General features: G+C 32.7%; 2 protein-coding genes across 2 annotated transcripts; one reads left to right on the top strand and one right to left on the bottom strand.

Moving 5' to 3' along the window:
* The first annotated feature begins 476 nt into the window (after positions 1-476).
* LOC133676126 (aluminum-activated malate transporter 9-like) lies at positions 477-5,075 on the top strand. Its single transcript, XM_062097711.1, has 6 exons — positions 477-1,039; positions 1,979-2,116; positions 2,215-2,484; positions 2,614-2,750; positions 2,841-2,987; positions 3,998-5,075. The coding sequence occupies exons 1-6, from the start codon at positions 664-666 to the stop codon at positions 4,691-4,693; spliced, it is 1,764 nt and encodes a 587-aa protein (XP_061953695.1). The 5' UTR covers positions 477-663; the 3' UTR covers positions 4,694-5,075.
* A 3,969-nt stretch (positions 5,076-9,044) lies between these two features.
* Positions 9,045-16,517, bottom strand: LOC133676127 (aspartyl protease APCB1). Its single transcript, XM_062097712.1, has 9 exons — positions 15,584-16,517; positions 14,736-14,853; positions 12,963-13,192; positions 12,632-12,871; positions 12,138-12,291; positions 11,966-12,051; positions 10,082-10,196; positions 9,921-9,993; positions 9,045-9,486 (listed from the first exon to the last, which is right to left on the bottom strand). Exons 1-9 carry the CDS (start codon positions 16,171-16,173, stop codon positions 9,350-9,352), a joined length of 1,743 nt encoding a protein of 580 aa, XP_061953696.1. The 5' UTR covers positions 16,174-16,517; the 3' UTR covers positions 9,045-9,349.
* Between the last annotated feature and the right edge of the window lie 4,085 nt (positions 16,518-20,602).

Genomic DNA, 20,602 nt, shown 5'->3' with positions numbered 1-20,602 from the left:
ACTCTTTGGATGAAATGGTAGTTAGCTTTTTTTTGGTCGTTGGAATACATTGCAAGTGCTGCCTCTTACATGCTTTAATATTTTTTTAAAAAATAATATTTTACATTTTAAAAATATTTAATTGCCCTGAAGTTTTTTGATAATTAGTAAAACAACAAATCAGGAAGACATGAAAAAAAAAACAGCAAGCCTAAGAAATTTTAATTTGAAAGGTAATTTAATTATTTTAATTTTTAAATTAAAATGAAATTCTGAAAAAAATTAAATGAATTTTGCTTTTACATTTTATTTAGTAATTTTAACATACAATAAAAATATCAGACGAGTAAGATGACGCTTGTAAATTCGGTATTGACAAAAAGGTCTTAAGGAGAGACTATATTACTCTTCAAATCAGGACAAAATGGTCATTCACTATGCTAATCCAGTGTGTTAGGTTTTTTCGTTTTAATTATTGAACTGCAGGAAAATTCAGTTCCTTGTCAGATTCTAGTGTCTCTCATTATTTTCATTTATTTTTATCATTTGGGTTTTTTTTCATAAAAGATTGGAGTTTCTCCAACTTTATACAAAAGAATCCTCAAATATTTACTTAACAGGAAATTCTTGTTAGAAAGAAAAGAGAGAGGCAGAGATCCACAAGAGCTGTTTAGCCATCCATCCATGGCTGCGAAAATGGGATCTTTTAGGCACTCATTAGCCGAGAAAAGAGAGAGACTTCTTTCAACAACTAAGGGTTACTCAGAGATTGTCTTTCCTAATATTCAAGAAGACCTAGATGAACCCACCAGAAATTGTTGCAGTTATAGATTCTTGTCTGATAAGATTGTTGGACTTTGTAAACAAGTTCAAGATGTTGCTTATAGAGGATATCAAATGGGAAAATCTGATCCGAGAAAGATTGTTTTCTCTGCTAAAATGGGTTTGGCTTTGATGCTCATTTCTTTGTTGATTTTCTTGAAGGAGCCAATTAAAGAGCTCAGTCAACACTTTGTTTGGGCTATTCTTACTGTTGTGGTTGTCTTTGAATTCAGCATAGGTAAGTTTGATTGGTTTCTCTGTCCTTTTCTTTTCCTTGTGTTTGTCTGTATGGTTTGGTTGATTTTGTTATATGGGTTACTGTTAAATGTTTGTCTTTGTGTTATGTCCGGGGTATTCTAATGAAAACGGTCTTGAGATTCTTCTGTAGTGGTACTTTTTTGGAGTATTCATTCAATTTGTGTGTGTGTTTATGCTTTTTGATTTTGGATTGTGAAAGAATTTTTCTGTGTATTTGTGTCACGCATACATTGATGTAGATGTATATAGATTCTAATTGTGTAATTCAACTCTCTAATTCAGTTTATGGGTAGTACTTTTGGTGAAATTCACTTTGTTTCAGGTTTAATTACTGATTTTCATTAAGGATCTAAGTAAATTCTTGTAAGTTCATATGCACTTCCCTTTTTTTATGCGTTGAGCATTCCATTAATTTTATAAAAAGACCAATGAGTTTGCTGATACATATATCACTATAGGCTCTTGTGAATTGGATAGAATTTGCATCGCCTAATTCTATTAAATTGACAAGGTTGCAACCATAATGAGAATGGAAATATCATGGGGTGATGGTAATGGATATTGATAAGAATCTTTGGTCTAATTGAAAGGATTTATAGTGCCAACTTATAAAATTATCCCAAACTTCTCCTTTAGACCTTTCCAGCCATCATTTTGTTCACAGATTCAACAAAGTTTACTGGTCTTGAGAGCAACTAATAAATCCAAAATTGCTGGGTAAGCCTTCTTTACTTTTATAGCCTTGTGCTTTGAAATTGAAGCTCAAGTTGGCTTAATCCCAAATGACCCAACCATCTTAGCTTTACATGGTGTGGCCTTGAGTAAATCTTTTATCAGATGCATTTTAATCATTGTCAAACATAAGCAAACACATTCATTTCAGTTTCATTGCATCCTTTTTTTTTCTTAATTCCTTCAGGAGCTACCCTTAGCAAAGGATTGAACCGAGGGATTGGGACATTATCAGCTGGAGGGCTTGCTCTGGCAATGGCAGAGTTGTCTCATTTGGCTGGAGCATGGGAGGAAGCTGTTATTATTCTTAGCATCTTCTCAGTAGGTCTGGTTTTGCATCCATTTTTACTTAGTGAGACTTGCCATTCTTTCTCCTCCATGTTATTATGTGTCTTGCCTTCTGATACGCTTTGTTGTTGCCAGGGTTTTGTGCAACTTATGCAAAACTGTACCCGTCAATGAAGCCTTATGAATATGGATTTCGAGTCTTCTTGTTGACATATTGTTTCATAATGGTATCTGGGTATAGGACTGGGGAATTTAACCATACAGCTATATCACGATTTTTGCTTATTGCACTGGGTGCTGGGGTTGGCTTGGCAGTAAATATATTGATTTATCCCATCTGGGCGGGGGAGGATTTACATGCCTTGGTGGCAAAAAATTTCACGAGAGTGGCAAATTCATTAGAAGGTTGGTATGCATTATGTTCTCCACTCATTATCTCATTCATGTTGATTAAATTAGCAAATTTCACTGCAGAAGTCTTGTCTTTTAGCTTCATTTATTCAGGCTGTACTAATTTCTATGAGCTATGTTTAGGTTGTGTTAATGAGTACCTTAACTGCACAGAATATGAAAGGATCCCCTCAAAAATCCTTACATACCAAGCTTCTGATGACCCACTCTATAGTGGCTACAGAGCAGCTGTAGAATCCACAAGCCAAGAGGATGCTCTGGTATTTCTTCAACACAATATGCAGCACCTGACACCCAATGCCTAAGGATTTTATTGTTAATATTAACTTCCTTTTTTTTTCCATGCCAAGATGGGTTTTGCTATTTGGGAGCCTCCTCATGGTCCTTACAAGTCATTTAACTATCCATGGAAAAATTATGTCAAAGTAAGCGGTGCATTGAGGCATTGTGCTTTCACAGTCATGGCGCTACACGGATGTATACTTTCTGAAATTCAGGTGGTTAAGCTTTTCCATATCTAACTTCATTATTGAGGCATTGCCAATAGAAACTAAACAGATTAGATTTATTTAACCATATGCCCTGAGGGTGGTTTGGTATGCTTGATGACATTGAATTATTTTTTCTTTTCTAAATATATTTGTTGTGGAAGCACTTTTTTTAAACTATCTGCTTCTATATGTATGGCTAAAATTTTACTTTATTTTCTTCCATAATATCTTCTGTGCATTGCCGTGCTTGGGAATTTTTTCTTAATGTTATTTCCTTTACAAAATGGTTTCCAAGTCTTACTGTGGTGGGCTTGAATGCTACAAATCCCAAGCCTAACTAGACATTGTAGTCTTGCAAGAATTGTTTTGAATTTGAATATATCAGGAGTGTTTGTTATAAGTGATTGTATGCCAAATAGAAGTTTTTATGTGGCAGCAGTTCCATTTCAGGAAGCTCAAATACTGTGTAGGGCATAATAATTAACTGAACAAAAAATATTTTTTGAAGTGATAACTTGGTGAATCAAATGGTCAAAATGCACCCAGGAATCATGATTTATTGCATCTTATATTCCAGATGTATTCCTCACAACCTAGAAACAAATCGTTGATGAATGCTCCTTCATTCTTTTCATTGTATATATCCATTTATCCTTTTTTTATGGATCGCTATAGGTTTATCTCAGAATAGTTTCATGCAGTTCTTAAAATCTTTCTCTATCTGCAAGCTATCTTTGTCTGTTCAGTGCCAAAAGAATACATGCTGCATGATCCATGAACCATCAAATATCAAAACTGTAGCTTCATGTACTTCTATATTTCCATGTTTTGTCAATCAATTGAAATGGTGACCAAGTTAATCATATGATTGAACATGTCTTACTTGTGCCTTGTCCGTGCACCCATGGTGGAATCTACAATTGTAATGCATAAGAATTGCGTCAACAGAAAAGCTTGTGACATCCCAGTAGTACTATTCTTTTAAAAGATTGAATTTCTGTTGTGTGAATGTTTAGGCTCCAGCAGAACGAAGACAGGTCTTTCATCATGAGCTGAAACGAGTAGGTGCTGAAGGAGCAAAAGTGTTGCTTGAACTCGGCAACAAAGTAAAAAGGATGGAGAAACTAGGTCCAGTAGACATACTATATGAAGTACACGAGGCTGCAGAAGAGTTGCAAAATAAAGTGGATCGAAAATCATACCTTCTTGTCAATGCAGAGTCCTGGGAAATTGGGAATAGGGAAAAGGAGCAGGGAGAGCCCCAAGACTTGCTGACATTTGACGATGACGAAAATAAAGTCCTGGAATACAAGTCCCGTAGTGAAGCTGTCCTTGATCTCAGATCAATGACTATACCAAAAGGTTGGGATAGGCATGCCCTCAGCATGGACGTCAAGCCCACCTTCCATCCAACTATTTCCTCTGATGATGTGTTCAAGAAACAAATATCTTGGCCTGCACGAAATTCATTTACCGCTGACACACTGCCACAAGTTGAAGAATCAAAAACTTATGAAAGTGCTAGTGCGTTGTCTTTAGCAACATTTACATCCCTTTTAATTGAATTTGTTGCAAGGCTGCAAAATCTTGTAGACTCATTCGAAGAACTAAGCGAGAAAGCAAATTTCAAAGAACCTATTGAGCTGCCAATAGCTACAGAGGCTAATGGATTTTGGATCAGATTGCATAGAAGTTTGAAGTTCTGGAAATAATACACAAGTGTTGAAGTGGGGAAAGATCTTGAAGGACAGGAAATCTCGTGAAGGCTCAGCTAACTGTTGGATGACAAGGTCCAGTCTTACAATATTTGGAATTTGCATCAGTTTTGAAATGTGTTAAATAGAACTCATTTCATGTCGGCTGCTGACAGAACCAGCATACTGCTTCCTAAGGCGGCTTTCCGAGAGAAGCTGGAATGCAGAAAACTATGCATACCAACCCCCTCTCAGATGCCATATGAGAAGGGGTTGGTATGGATAGGCAGTGGCTTGCTTATGGGGTAACGTAACTGTAATGTATATTACCCTGTAAAAGAAAATTATCAATGATGTATTATTGAACTCAACATATTGATGATGCACAAAAAATTTGGCATTTGAGTTCTGTGAGCTTGGCAAAGTTTATAAAAATATATCATCAACAATTAAAAATTTTGTTTTTCCTTCACTTGTGCTGCTGAGAAAAATAAACTTAATTTTTATATTCCAAACGACATGAATGATCCTTTTATTTTTAGTTTGTTAAACATAAACCAAATTTGACTCATTTTTCCTCTTTCATATTCTTACTTCTATTTTCATTCTTGTCCCACAATTTTCAACTGTCAAATAGTTTACACGTTGAAAGAAATTCATTTTTTTAATTCTCTATTATAGGTCCAAACGCTAACCGGAGGTCTCATTGTTTGGATTATTAGCTCATTTTATTGTCTTGTTTAATTACATCATTGACATGAGAGTCATTTCCATTATCACTTAATTCAGATTCATCATAATAATATTATTATATAGAGCAATTATTACTCAACTAAGCTATGCATAATTTTTTGAGTCGATGTTTGATTAATCGTATCATCACTTGTCCTACACAAATCAATTACTTGCAATATTTGTGTGGTCTTTGATTGTAACTTAAAACCCAAGTGAACTGCAAATTTAAGGGGTTTTTCATTTAAATTTACTATTCAAATAGAGCTCTAATATTCGGTGACCAATTCAATTGTTACATTAAAACTTGCATCACTAGCAATGAATACAACAACACAACGATTCAGATAGTCCCTGCCTAGTATTCTCCAAGTATGGCAACGTCAATTTCAGACAAATTCCACCAAATTCCATCGTATATTTAGTTTTTTAGTTCCGCAAACAAACTATCAAATCTCAAAATAAAAAACTCGTTAATTCTTCCATGGTAAGTAATATCATTACTGGTTTTGATGATGCTGTCGCCATAATAATATAATAATCTTACTAGAAAAAATATTCTGTAAAGAACATAATTTTATTTATCGATATAGCAAATTCATCGAGTTACATCATTTCGATGAAAATTTAATAAGCCTAAACATAATCAATAAAACCATAATTCATAAAATTCGAAGCAAAATAACATAATTTATCATGTTCGATTGGAGTAATTTAAAGCTAATTAACATAATTTATTGTTAATGCAACTATAACCCTAACATAACCAACACAAACCTAATTTAATAAGCCTAAACATAGAGATGACGTCTATTGCAGTAAAGGGAGAGATCAGGGTGTTTTTTTATGGTGGAGAGAGATTGAGAAGCAAATGATGCTAGAGATGAGAGAAAATTAAGAGAAAGAGAGAAATAAGGGGAGGGGAAAAAAGGGTTTTGAAATTCCAATTTGATTTGTCGTGCATGTGTGACATCTGCAACCTATTAATACACACATATTATATGTGCACATAACAAGTCGTGTTCGTAGTACATGTGTGACTGTCTTTGACAATGCTAGATTGGAAAAGTTTTCTCAATTATGTTAGTTTGAAAAAATATTTTCTTTGCTATTGTGCTAATGTAGGGAAAAAATAAACTCAAAGGGGCTTGGGTTTGGTTTTTGAAGGAAGCATCAAATTATATCTACTTTAATCAATTAATTAAAAACTTAATATAGCTTTATTATTTATATAAACAAATAAAGCTTTTATTTCTTTCTTTCTTTTTCAATGCTTTTATATTTTTTAATTTCATCATTTTTTTTCTAGTTTTATCCTCATTTTTTTTAATAGTTATCTGGATTGTTTTTTGAACCGGCCATATTAAATAGATTATGTCAAGACAACTTTGATATAATTTAATTTTAAATCCATATTAGACAAGAAGTCAAGTCAAGAGATTTATTTTGTTAATTTCATTTTTTTTTTACAATTTCATCATTGGATTTTTTTTACTGGTAAGCTGGTTTGTTTTTTAACTGACCAAGTTGACTCTATTATATCGGGACAACTTTCACACAATTTAATTATAAACTCAGACTAGACAAGGATTCTATCAGGTGGTTTCAAAATTAATCCATCTAGTCAAGTTAATAACAATATCAAATAATAACAATATCAAATAATTCTCTATAATCTATATATTTTTTCCTACATTCAGATTTTTTTATTTAACCTGCAATGTAGTACCATCCTGTAAACTTGTCTTGAACTAAAATCTTTTGACTCGGATTTATCTTTCTTCCATTTACTTATTTTATTATATCGAATAATTTATACAAGTATGTAAATATGATTAAGATATACATATAGTGAGAGATATCAATATCGGTAAATATATTACATGACCGGTGCTTTGCAATGTAACAAGAAGAATAGAACAATAACAATATGTCATATAAACTTTGTTTAATATTAAAAAAAAATCAATTTTTTTTTTGCTGAAATTAAAAAATCATTGAATGGTGGAATCTCGTCTTGGTCGAGTAAGAATTATTATTAAATGATCTATATCTTGTCTTCACTGAATGAGTTAAAATTATTATCAGATTTTTCTAATTATTAGCATGTGAAACAATCCTACACATTTTGAGTGAAATTCTAATTATTAACTATTAAGACTTGAAGATATTAACAAAAAAGAACTAAAAATGCTAGGTTTCCCTTTTCTTTCTAGAATTCACCTACAACCTATGATATCATGAACTCGCATAGTGATACCTTTTCTTTTTTATCATGTGGTTTTTTTTTAATTTAATTTTTTCATGTTAAATTGATTTGATTTTGATTTTGATAATTTATCTCAATAAACTTTATCTAGGGTTCTTAATAGTTTATCTCAATAAATTTGTTCTAAGGTTCTCGAGATGTCCAGTAACATTCTAACATTTGGCTTGATGCTTGATTTTATAAAATAAAATAATTTGAATTTATTGTTTTTACAAAATTAAAAATAAAGACACTCAAATTAAAAGTGAAGAAAAAATAGGAATCATTTCTTTTCCATCACTATTTAGTCAGTGCCTTTTGAGTAACTATATCTTCATTTTTTGATCAAATTCTTTGTGGTCCTTGTTTTTTTGAACAATTATAAAATTTTTGGTGAAAAATTTTATTTTATTCATGTAAGTACATGATTTGAGAGAGAAAAACAAGAGCAATTGATAAATGAGAAAGGTGAAAGAAAGTAGGCTAAGGAGTAAAAAGAAAAATCCGTCCGAGGAGGAGCTCGTGTCCGATTAACTAATTGGTAAGGCAATAGCGTCAATTAATCATATTTATGTAATAAAAACAACCAAACTTGATGTCAATAAATTCTAAATGATGAGAGATATGATGTGGAAGTGTTTTTAGTCCATTTTGCTAAAACAAATAGATCAATATTTGAAAATATAATGAAATTTTATTAAATCATGTTGGAATTAATTAAAATATAAATTTATATTTAATTACCCACCCAACCTCACTCCCTCGTGTATATTGTACAACGGAAGAAGTTTGTGGTGATAACTTGATAGATTGAAAGAGTATGATAATAGTTATTTTTTAAAATATTTTTTATTTGAAAATACATGAAAATAATATTATTTTTATTTTAAAAAAATAATTTTAATATCAGCACATCAAAATAATCTGAAAAAACTAAAAAATATATTAATTTAAAGTAAATTTTTTTTTTCAAAACACTTTTAAACGGAAAAACAAATAGACTTAATCATACTTCTCAGCGAAAATGGCATACTTGAAATCACAGAAAGTGAGGAGCATGAAAAAGGAGAGGAAAAAATTCATTTGGCGGTGTTTCTAGGCAGAAGATACCTTTTACTAGTGTCTTTCAAAAAAAAAAAAAAAACTTCGGAAGTGAAAAGAGCATATAAACATGCTTGGTTAATAATATAACTTTTGAATTAAATCAAAGGCAGTCTTTCCATATTTATTCATAAATCCAAATTTAATTCAAGATTTTGCTACAATCAAAGCTTAAAATTTCAATCGAACTAGATTGATTTGATTTTAAATCGAGTCATTTCCATTCTTGAAACAAATTACTTCGGATCATTTGTATAAAATAACATTTAAACTACCAAGACAAGTTAATAATCGTAAATCACGCCAAATGCACTCTTGAATAGTTTTAAGCGTAAGCAAATTTACAAGGAAAAATATTGAACGTGTACTGTGTTGTGTGGTTAATATAGACATGTAACAATACACACACCCAACCCTCAGAGGACGGGCACCAATATCATGGCGCCCGCAATCTTCAGCATGCCTTTCTGTACTGAGAAAATTGTTTTAATACGGAAGACTCGCTATAAAGCTCTAGCAATAAATACTTACAGAACAGAGCAGAAAACCAAACTAGAAGGTAAAATATCTGGTTTGTGCCACAATTTAATGACCTACCCGTCGAAGAATGGCAGACCATCAAAGAATTGCAGGCTATCCGATCTTTTTGGCTTGGCACAGTCCGAGGGCGTCCAACCAATTTTCTTGTTCACGTTATCATATACTACCAACTGCCCCCGCAATGATATATCTGTAAAGAGTTACATTAGCATTGTAAAACAGAATGATGAGGATACGAAAGAAATGTTTTGAATACAAGAAAACAAGGGTGCATCTATCGCATGTCGTCTGCAAGATTGAAGATGATGGCTCTGGATTTTGTTGACTTTAGAAATTAGGAACTTCTTTGTAGTTGAACTGGATTTAAAAAAACCAAAAAATAGCAACTTCATACCTCAGAAGGGATTGGGAAGAATATACTCTACAAGGGAAAAGCAACACAAGAACTCAACTCTCTGAACATGATGCCAGATGCAGATGGCAGCATGTTTGGCACAGAGTTGAGTTCTTGGGTTACTTTTCCCTGGTATACACAAGTATGTCATGGAGAGAGAGAGATTGTACAGTGCACCAAATGTTACAAGTTTCGACATCAAAACAGCTAAAGTTGTCACATTAACATACCTCCGAGAATAATTGTGGATCCATCATGAACTTTGCTTCCTTCAAGAATACCCAAGCACACATTGCCTTTGTCCTGCAGAACAGCAGAATTCCCATCATGCAATGACATTGTGTCAATACATTTCAACAAAGTGTGCAAACTAGTGTTAAAGATTCCTTACGCTAATCATCAAGTAACCCTCTGGAGGTATCCGAAACTTTGTGGAGATAACCAACCATTTGGTCCCAAATTGAAAGGTTAAGGTCTTGAAGAACTTCTTTACATCCATAACCGATCTGCATGCAAATACGCAGTTTTAAAAATGTCAATCCAATATAATTTAAGGAGGAACTATCCTGTGCATCATAAATTTTCATACAATAAAAGAGAAACAAAAGGAAAAGAAAGCTCTTCAATAGTCCTGTTAACTATGAGTTAAATTGTCTGGTTATTACAACTGCTTGTCCAATCCAAAAATTAAATGAAAATGATTGCTAGCTTTCCCACATTTCCATCTACTATCACATAAAATACCATAGAAAACAAAAGGTTAATTTATTGACCATTTACTAAAGAAGGCTAATTTAGAACGATGGCTTTGAGTGATATGTGCATTCTATTAATTACATTTCCCAAACATTACTATGCAAGTCAAAGATGGAGCAGTAAAATAACAGAAAATTTCAAGAAATTCTGAACATCACTTCCATCAACTTTATTTGAGCTTGGAAAGTGTATATATAAAGGACATTGCAATCCATGCGCTCAAACACAAATCAATGGTTAACCATGACTGAAAAGACTAAAATGGCTACGAAATGTTTTTCTGATTCTTACTTCTAGGCAATTGGGCTTTCTATCAATCATTACACCAAGTACTTTTTTTCTTTTATAACAGAAGTGGACAACGTTGAATAGAATGTCAAAGATGCAGCTTTCAGGTCTCATGGATTGATCTTGTAAGCATTATGCATTCCCCGATCAATAAAATAAACAATTTACTAAAAGGAAAGTTTATATAAGATGTATCTCAAAATTGGCTTCAGCTGCAACATTGACAATAACATTTAGGGGGTGCTTGACACAACTTGTACTTCTGTTAGGTGCTTTTCAAAAGTTCTTTGACTTGAAAAAGCATTAAATTGATTTTTTTAGTGCTTTCTGATGGTTTTGATGTGTTGATATCAAAAATAAAATAAAAAATCTAAAAAAACATTTTGATGAATTTTCAAGCGAAAAAATATTTTGATGGTGGCGGCGGTGGCGGCGGTGGCGGATGGGTCGTGCTAGCTCTTGCTAACCCCCTTAATATGTTGGTGGTGGTGGTGGTGGCGGCGGCGGCGGCGGCGGAGGCGGCGGATGGGTCGTTTGCTAACCCTAGCCAGGCTACTTGCATTGGAGGTTACGGCAACATTGGAGGTGATATGGAAACAATTCAGATGGTGGTATGCATAGAGAAGTTATATGCCTATGGTAGAGGAAGAAATCACTTCCAAGTTCGGATAATAAAATTAGATAGAGATGATGAGAAAATAATTCCTTGGAAAAAAAAAGACAGACAAATTGAGCTGTAATCAATGGATGGGATAACAGTCCTGTATATGAATTTTCTGGAGTATCATGAAGCATTGAAGAAAAATCCACATCAGTCAAAAGAAGTAGCATGACAATTGACGGGGTACTAGGTAAAATCTATAACATCTTACTAACTTCGGCATTTAAAGAGGCCAGAGGATTTCATTCCTGATGCCACAAGAAAGACCCAACAACCTAAAGAGTCATTGACAGTCCTGTATATGAATTTTCTGGAGTATCATGAAGCATTGAAGAAAAATCCACATCAGTCAAAAGAAGTAGCATGACAATTGACGGGGTACTAGGTAAAATCTATAACATCTTACTAACTTCGGCATTTAAAGAGGCCAGAGGATTTCATTCCTGATGCCACAAGAAAGACCCAACAACCTAAAGAGTCATTGACTTCTGGATTTAGAGACCTCTTGGAAAACTTGTTTATAAGTGATGTACGAGTATAAATAAATAAATTTGTATTTGTTTGCCATACCTGATAGGAAAATTAGCTCGCCAACATAAGGGCAATGTTGTATCCGATGTACTTTGGACAAGTCCTGCCCCAGAAACTTCATTAAGCTGCATCAATGTGGTATATGATTAGAAGAATTGTGACAATGTTTTGAATGAAGTGTTTTGTGATCCAGTGGCATGAAAACACTTACAGAAGCAACCAATTCAGAATATGCTTCTTTTGGAAAATATGTATAGGAACTGCCACTGTCAAATAGTATGTGCTTCACTCTGCTCTCCATCCCACCTAAACTGAGCGGGCTGCTTCCATAATTCAATTTTACAACCTCTGTATGATAGAATTCCCTGGTAAGGGAAAACAATAGACAATAAAATTGATGAGAAAACAATTTCTAAATTGACCATTCACTGATCTTTCTTAAATAACACAGAATGATAGCCACAGAGAGGTGAAAAATGGAATAACGGTGGATTGGCTTCACTGAAACGCATAATTAACAAGTACCATATTTTCTAGAATTTTTCCCACCTAAAATGAGAGATTTTTCAACCAAAATGATGGATTCTTCCAAGCTAAACATATTAATTATCAATTTCCACTAGAAAACATTCGAAAACTAAAAGCACAAGGAAGCCTGGAAAAATAAAATGGGGAAACTGAAATCTTCAGAAAATCTGTACTTACATGGAAGGGCTGTCAAGCATGGGGACCCAAGCCATACCCCAACGTGGAACAAAATCATCACCTAAAAACATATATCCACCACCACCTACATCAGTGGTAAGGCAATGACCTATGACATTGTTAATGATACCCTGGCTCGCCAATTGAGAAGGTAAACTAACTTTAGCTCTACTTAGCCCAAGTATCCCATCTGTCTTCACCAGAGTTTTCAAAAGTAGGCCTTGCTGATCATATGCACACCTTAAAGACAATGTATACACGTATCAATGCTTTGACAACAAAACCAAGTAGACAAAAATTGCAATAAGCTAGAGAAGAGAGAAGGATGTACCCAAAAATGAAGTTTAACTTGGTCAGTGATCCATTTGCAACCATTAAAAGAAGCTTGTCTGTAGCAAGAACTCCCATGGAGGAGCTATGATCAGCATATTCAATCTCATAGTCACATTGGTCGCATGTTTCACAATATCCAGCCTTTTGATTTCTTTGCACTTCCATGCATAACAAATCCTTTGGAGGTACTATATTACCTCTTCTTGGCTTGTACCAGGCATTAGCACCCTACATTAATCATATCTATTTAAATCATGCTGATTTGGGTCTGAAAATAGTTAAAACCTTAAGATTTCATCATATATCAAGGACAGTTAAACTATATGATCACAAAATCTGGTTAGGGTTTATATCAGGCTTAGTGTAAGGGAGCCAAAATCCTTGCTGAATGAAAATGCAAATAACAGAATATGGAGGACAGACAAGAAGTTTGCCTAATCTGCACTCTACAATTCACATTAACTTTCTTTCACATATTATTTCTAGCATTGTTACAGCATGCCTAATCCTGGAATTCATTAAGACCACAGTCTATATTTTTCCACTGAAATAGTTAAAGCTGTAAATGCTTGTATGCCAACTTTCTTGTATGCAAGCAGACAAAGAAAGGAAATGCCTTTGTTTAATATTCACCTTTAGTGTTAGTATTTTGTGTTATTTTAGGCCCTGTTTGTTTGTTGGAAAATAATTTCCTTTTGGAAAGTGATTTTCTTGGAAAATGGATTCCTAGAAAGTGAACTATTTTTCAATGTTTGGTAGTATCATGAAAAATAAGTTAGAAAACATTTTCCAGTATTTGGCTATGTCATGGAAAATGAGCTAAAAAATAAATTGTTGATATTTGTTTTTCAAGTTTATTAAAATAATGAGGAACAAATCTTACAAATTAAAAAGTTGAATGAGAATAAAATTGATAAAACAAATCTAATTTCATAAATTATCTCAAATAAAATAAATAACAATCAAAATAATAGAGATCAAATCTAACATATAAAAAAGTTGAAAAATGATGACATTAAAAAAATTACAATTTCATAAATTATTTCAAATAAAATAAATAACAATCAAAAGAATGAGGACCAAATCTGATAGATAAAAAATTTCAATAAAAAAAATGATAAGATAAAAGCAAATTATAATCATAAAAATAAGGACCAAAGTTGATATAAAAATCAAATTAAATCAAATTTTACGGGATGAAGTTGAAAAAAAAAAGATTCAAAACAAAATATATAACAATCAAAAGTTTGGAGACCAAATTTGATATAATCATCAAATAACATGACATTTCTAAAACTTTCACAACTTCTGGAAAGTGTTTTCCGCCTAAAATAAAAGAAAAACATTTTCCTGAAACCAAGCCAAAAATTTCTTTGACTGGAAAGTGTTTTCCGTTGACCATCTTTCTTAATGACAAACAAACACAAGAAAGTTTGGAAAGTGGTTTCCAGAAAACCATTTTCCGTGAAACAACGGGGCCTTAGATTAAGAAATTACATTACAACAGCAGGAGTAAAAATTCATTAAAAAACTGAATGAACATATATGCAATAATTGATATGGCAGACTGTACACTGAACAAACATATGCAAAGGAAAGGAAGGAATATTTAAGGGACGAGTTCTGCAGCATTGGCATTCCAAAGATCAATCAAGCATTTGATACTTATCAACACAAATTGAAGGATATGTGTGAAGTCATGAAGAAAATAGTTGTTACACAACTCATTTAAACCAACTGGACCCAGGGACTAGTAAGATTCAACCATTACCTTGGCACAGCTAGTGCAAGGAGCATCACACTGAATCCATGTTAAATCACTTCCAGTATCAAAATCAAGATAGTAAGGTTGTGGAGGACTCCCAATAAGCATATATGTGAAATATAATCTGTATGAAATCCAATATTTGGTTAGAAACTGAACAGCGTTGAATTTACTTTAGGGCATGAAAGATGATAGCAGTAATTTAAAAAAGAAATGATAAAGCTTGTTATATTAGCAGTTAGCTATGTGCAAGGCATCCCTTTATTTCCCATATTTTCCTCAAAAGAACCTAAAAAAGAGCTATTAAAGGTCCTGCTTCTTAAAAAAAAATGAAAACAAGATTGATAGAGAAGAAAATACTAAGTTATTTATATTGGATCCAACTAAAACAAGATTTTCTTCTTCTCTAATCTAGCTTCACGAATAACTTATTAAAAAAAAATGAAAACAAGATTGATAGAGAAGAAAATACGAAGTTATTTTTATTGGATCCAACTAAAACAAGATTTTCTTCTTCTCTAATCTAGCTTCACGAATAACTTATAGCAAGCAATAAGCTAAATGGAACCCAAAAAGCACTATCACTCTCCACGATGAGGCTCGAAATTTCTACCTCTATGCAAAACAACAATCCACATAGTCATAGTCCCCTAAAATTCTACCTTGACATGCATCAGTTATATATAACTAGCAATAAGCTCAATGAAAGTCAGATTGCACGATCACTCCTACTCTGTGTGACCAGGAATAAAGCTCAGAATTGCTATATATGCAAAATCAAAAACCCAAAGAGTCATCTACATAAACAATGCCATATGAAAAGTATTCAATAACGGGGGAAAATTGAGCCATACCCATCTGGATAAAGATTGCCCCTAACAGGAAAAATAGCGGACGAATCCATTGCAGCAGCAGCATTTGAAGAAGCTAACTTACTAATTTTATGGGGTCCATTCAAATGATCAAAAGATGCCACCAAATTCTCCTTGTACACAAACCTCCTAAGATGATTCTCAAGATCATTCAGTGGAATCTCACGAATACCCAATTTGTGATATAAAGGAAATACATAAGACTTTGGCTTTTGATCATCATCATCATCATTATTATTACTCTTCAATTCTTGAAAGGTATTGGTAAACAAAGAACTGTAAATAGCAAGAGCAATAAGAGAGATAAACACAAAAGACAACAGCTTTCTTGGGGTACCAAGAAAGAGTCTTGATGATGGAAATTGGAGTTGAGAGTTTTGAGATGGTGGTGGTGGTGAGATTGGAAGCTGGTCTTCTTGATGGGTTTGGGGGGTTTGGTGAGATTGTGGGTAGTCATTATTAGTGAGTGTAAAAGCAGTGATGGTTTTGCCTAAAGAAGGGTTATCTGGTGGTGGAAGTGAAATTATGACTACCCCTTTTAATTGCGGTGACTGATCATCATCAGACTCCATATCTATCTATGTCCCTCTCTCTCTTTCTCTCCAACACCAAACGCAGGCTAGTGGTATCAGTGCATGAAGTAGGAGAGAGAGACAAAGGAGAAGATGGGTGCCGGTGCCGGTGCCGGTGCCGGTGCCGGTCAGGAGTTGCAATCAACTTCTACCACTCCTAAACACCCTTGTAATAACAAAAGTCAAATGTTAGTTCAAACATTCAAGACTGTACTGTTACGCAATTACTCGGAAGGGGGTGTTTGAAAGAAAAACTTGCTAGAGCGAAGGATCTAGGAAACTTCTTTTAATTATTACATTGTATATCATACAGAGAAACTGGGACAATTCGTGGTTTTACTATTCAAAAAACATCGTCAACCCTCTCACAAAAAAACACTTCAATTGTTGTGCATTTTTGCTGTTTTTATGTTTTAGACCCTAAAAGTTTACAGTTTTTTAATTCGGTTACTGTATTTTATTTATTTCAATTGTGTCCTTTAAAGGTGCATTTTCATTGTTTTATGAGCTCGAATTTGTTTTGGCTCTTTCTTCGATGTGTAAGTTAACATTAAATTGACAACTAATATTATAAAATATAATTTTAATTTAAAAAAAAACTGAATTGAGAGGTTAAAGAACAAAATTTATATAAAAAATAGGGGCTTTTTCCCCAAAGGGCACACAAGAGCCTCTTTTGATCCCTCAAGTTTCATTTTTTCCCTTTATCATCCTAGTTTATTTATATTATTACATTTTAATCCTAAACTTTATTTTTATTATATTTTAGTGCTTGGAAGTTAATAGAAAGAGAAAGTCGTCGGAAAAATTGAAAAGAGACAAAGTTCTCGAGTGATTGGATTCTGGCTACAAATAACTTTAAGATTTGGTTTTAAGAGAGAAAGTTATTGGATCTGGTTTCTAACTTTAATGATGCACAAAAATAAATCAACCTCGAAAAAAAAATAATCTTGATTTGATTTGAATTGGATTGGATTGGATTGTTGGATTTATTAAAATATTTTTTATTGTTAAAAATAAGATTTTAGATATACATAAAGATGTTGTGTTCATGTTTCTTTTTTTTTTTTGTGAAAATGGTTCAAATTTGGTTTCTTAGTGTCCAAAATGTTGGAACCTAATTTTTCAATTATTAGAGACATGTTTGATGGTCGAAAAATTGTACCATACAACCGTACATTGTCTAGTCAATTAGATGACATGTTGTCTGTCTAGTTTATAAAAAAATATATGGTGTTTGGTCTACCATGCCCTAGCATGGTTTTCATTTTTAAAAATCAAGCATGCGAGCTTAACCTTTCAAGGTCCAAAACCTAGGATAAAATGTTTTTTAATCAAGATTATTACGATGAAATTTTTAAAATTGATCATCTTGCTTTTCAAATAAGTTTTGAGATTCATATAGTAATATTTTCAAATAGTTTTAATTTTTTTTATGTAAATCTAATATGCATAATTGTTTTAAAAAATTTTATCATGGATATTCAATGAAAATATTTTTTTATTTTTTTATAATTATTTATATAATTTTGTGAAATTAATAATTGTTTTATTTTTTTTTCATATTGTTGAGTTAGAATTATCACACCATAATTGTTTTCAATTGAAATTTACTTTTCATAGTTTTTATTTAAAAAATTATTATTCTGATTAAAAACATGTTTTTACAAGGAAAAAAGTTTTAAATAAGGAAGTAGAGTTTTGGCTAAAGAAATATATTGTTTCTCATTAATTTAAATTATTTGAATTCTTGGAAATGTGTATTTTAATCGTGTTAAATTTTCATTCAAAAAGCCATGCTACTTGTCATAACTTAATTTTGGGTTCCTCCAAAATTGTCTTTTTTCTTTAAAACAATAAATAAATGAAAATAAAAATAAAAAATACTTGGCAAGAGCAGACTGAAAAAGGTTGCAGGCACATGGAGGAACTACATTTTGATTTTGGACAGAATTGAAAGCCTCATTATATCCAAGATCGAAAGACAATTTAAATTCAAAGTCAAATGAAATAATTATTGAACAAATTTGCGTAGAAGTTAAGTTTAGGGACTTCATTAGACTTTTAATAGGTTAATTTGATTTAGTCATGGGCCCAATTAAAGGTTTAATTAAGTTTACAAATTAATTTGGGTCAAATTAAAAGATTTAATTAAGTGAAAAGATTTAATTAGAGTTTTAATGGATCAAATTAATTTTATTAGGGACTTAATTGGTGAAAAATTAAGTTGGAAGTTTATTTTGAGCTTAATTGAGAAGATTGAAATTTTAGAGGACCAGATTTTTAAAAAATTGGATGAAATCAAGGATAAAAATGCAAGAAAATCAAAGTTTAAGAGTCTAATTGAAGAAATTCAAGACCAAATACCTTTTTATAAAAGGTGCACAAATTCAAGGGCCAAATTCAGTTGAAAACAAGAGTGAAATTGAAGAAATTAGAAGTTTGAAGGTCAATTGAAGATAAATTGAAAATATCCAAGACCAATGACCAAGCTGAAAAATGAACTGAAATTAGAGGATTTTTTGAAACTTGACAAAGGCGAAATTGAATTGATTCTTAGAATCAAAATTCAATTGAGGATAAACTTGAATAGTTGAAAGTTTGAGGGTTGAAATTAAAAGATAAAGTTTAAAACCTAATTTTTACCTTAAACACCAAAATAACATCATTTCATTTAAATGAAACAGTGTGTTTTAGTTATGTTTTGACTAAAACAACGTTGATTTGGATAATGCAAAGTCAAAAAAATAAAAGCTAGATTAAACGTCGTCTGACTATTATTTATCATCTTCCCTAGTGAACTCGGAAATGGTAGGCCACCTCTCCAGCCTCCTCTCTCTCTCTCTCTCTCTCTCACCTTTCCCATATAAAAAAAGAAACACGCCACCTTAGTGACCTAACAATGTACTACATCTCCAGCTCAAAAACTGTCAATTTACAACCCAAAAATTCAATGAAAAAATGGCTTGAATCCTTTAACCTGGGCAGCCTTACAACCTGGTTTTGCAGGAGTAGGTTATTGGTTTGTGGCCAAAAGTTAGGATCATTTTCAAGAAAATCAATGGCCACAAACCATGCTCAAGAACCCTCCCATATTCTTTTTTCATCCCCTATAAATATGGATGAATTTCATGAAAGAGAGAGGAGAAAATTAAAAAAGAAGGGAGGAAAAAACCTAAAAAAAAAACCACCATTTTTACCACTAGCCCTTCTTTCACATCAAACCAACCAAAAAATCCAAAAACAAATTACCCCTACCATACCCTACAATAACCCACATCACCCCAGCCAAGAAGAAGTAGAAAAACACCATAAACCACAACCAACTCCATCATTACTCTCCTCATGCCACTCCACAAGTTTTCCTTCTCTTCTCTTAGTTGCACCACTGTCAACCACCTTTACCGACCACTAATGACCATCACACTAACTAGCAAGGCCACCACCCCAAACTAGGTATCCTTTCTTTTCTTTCTTTCAACTACAACTTGCATGCAAAAATAAGAATAAAACTTGTAGAACATGAAATGTAATTCACATTCTATATGTTGTAAAATGCATGGTCACTGGGCTGGGCTAGTGACCATGCAAGACTTGGGCTAGATCGAAGCCCAACATGTAAAGATGAGCTGGGTCCAATCCACATATAAAAAAAGAGAATAAGGTTTGTTGAGTCGACTACTGGCCCAACAAAAATCAGATTGAGTTAAGCCTCAACCTAACCCATGTGCATACCTTGGGCCTTAGGCCTAATAGACACGACTCATGTAGTTGGGCTAAGCCTAACCCAAATGTTAAGGACACGTTTGGCACGTGCCAATTTTGTTAAGGAAATAAGGCCTTGTTTGGGTCCCTAAGGCATGTTTGCCAAACACAGGCTTAAGATATTTTTAATGTCTGTGATTTTAGGCTAAGGGTGCGTTTGACAAAGATCTAAGCCTTTTTCTTTAGTTTTAATTTGTCCATATTTTGGGGTTTAGCCAAATAACCCTTTAAAAAAACCAAAACAAAATATGAAAAAATTCAGGGACCATTTTGAAATTATTTTTGGGTCCCTCGTGTTTTTTCACAGCATTTTTGTCTAATAGCAGGCTATAAACTTACACTGTAAGATATGGACCATGTATTAAAAATATCTTATTTTTCTCCAAAAATGTAAAACAAAATCAAAAAATTCCCTTGTTTTAGGAAACAAAAAAACATGTTTTTCTTCAAGAATTTCATTTAATATTGGGTTGTAAACATACATTGTAAGATACAAACCTGATATTAAAAATACATGGTTTTCTCTGAAATTTTGAAAAATTTTAAGAAATTTCAAAGAAAATTCCTCATTTAAAAATTACAAAAAATATATTTTGTTTTCATGCATACAACCAAATTCTAAAGATTTTTCATGCACATTATCTTTTAAAAAAAATCACATTTT

The sequence above is a fragment of the Populus nigra genome, chromosome 16, assembly GCF_951802175.1.
Source record: "Populus nigra chromosome 16, ddPopNigr1.1, whole genome shotgun sequence".
Lineage (NCBI taxonomy): Eukaryota > Viridiplantae > Streptophyta > Magnoliopsida > Malpighiales > Salicaceae > Populus > Populus nigra.
This window is presented reverse-complemented; position numbering and strand designations above follow the sequence as displayed.

Bases quoted from the DNA above. Each gene is read 5' to 3' on its own strand.
- LOC133676126 (XM_062097711.1), top strand. From the start codon at position 664: ATGGCTGCGAAAATGGGATCTTTTAGGCACTCATTAGCCGAGAAAAGA. The intron at 1,040-1,978 runs GTAAGTTTGATT...TAATTCCTTCAG, and splicing joins TGTCTTTGAATTCAGCATAG to GAGCTACCCTTAGCAAAGGA. The intron at 2,988-3,997 runs GTGGTTAAGCTT...GTGAATGTTTAG, and splicing joins GTATACTTTCTGAAATTCAG to GCTCCAGCAGAACGAAGACA.
- LOC133676127 (XM_062097712.1), bottom strand. From the start codon at position 16,173: ATGGAGTCTGATGATGATCAGTCACCGCAATTAAAAGGGGTAGTCATA. The intron at 12,292-12,631 runs GTAAGTACAGAT...TTCCCTTACCAG, and splicing joins ATGCTTGACAGCCCTTCCAT to GGAATTCTATCATACAGAGG. The intron at 12,052-12,137 runs GTAAGTGTTTTC...ACATTGATGCAG, and splicing joins ATTCTGAATTGGTTGCTTCT to CTTAATGAAGTTTCTGGGGC.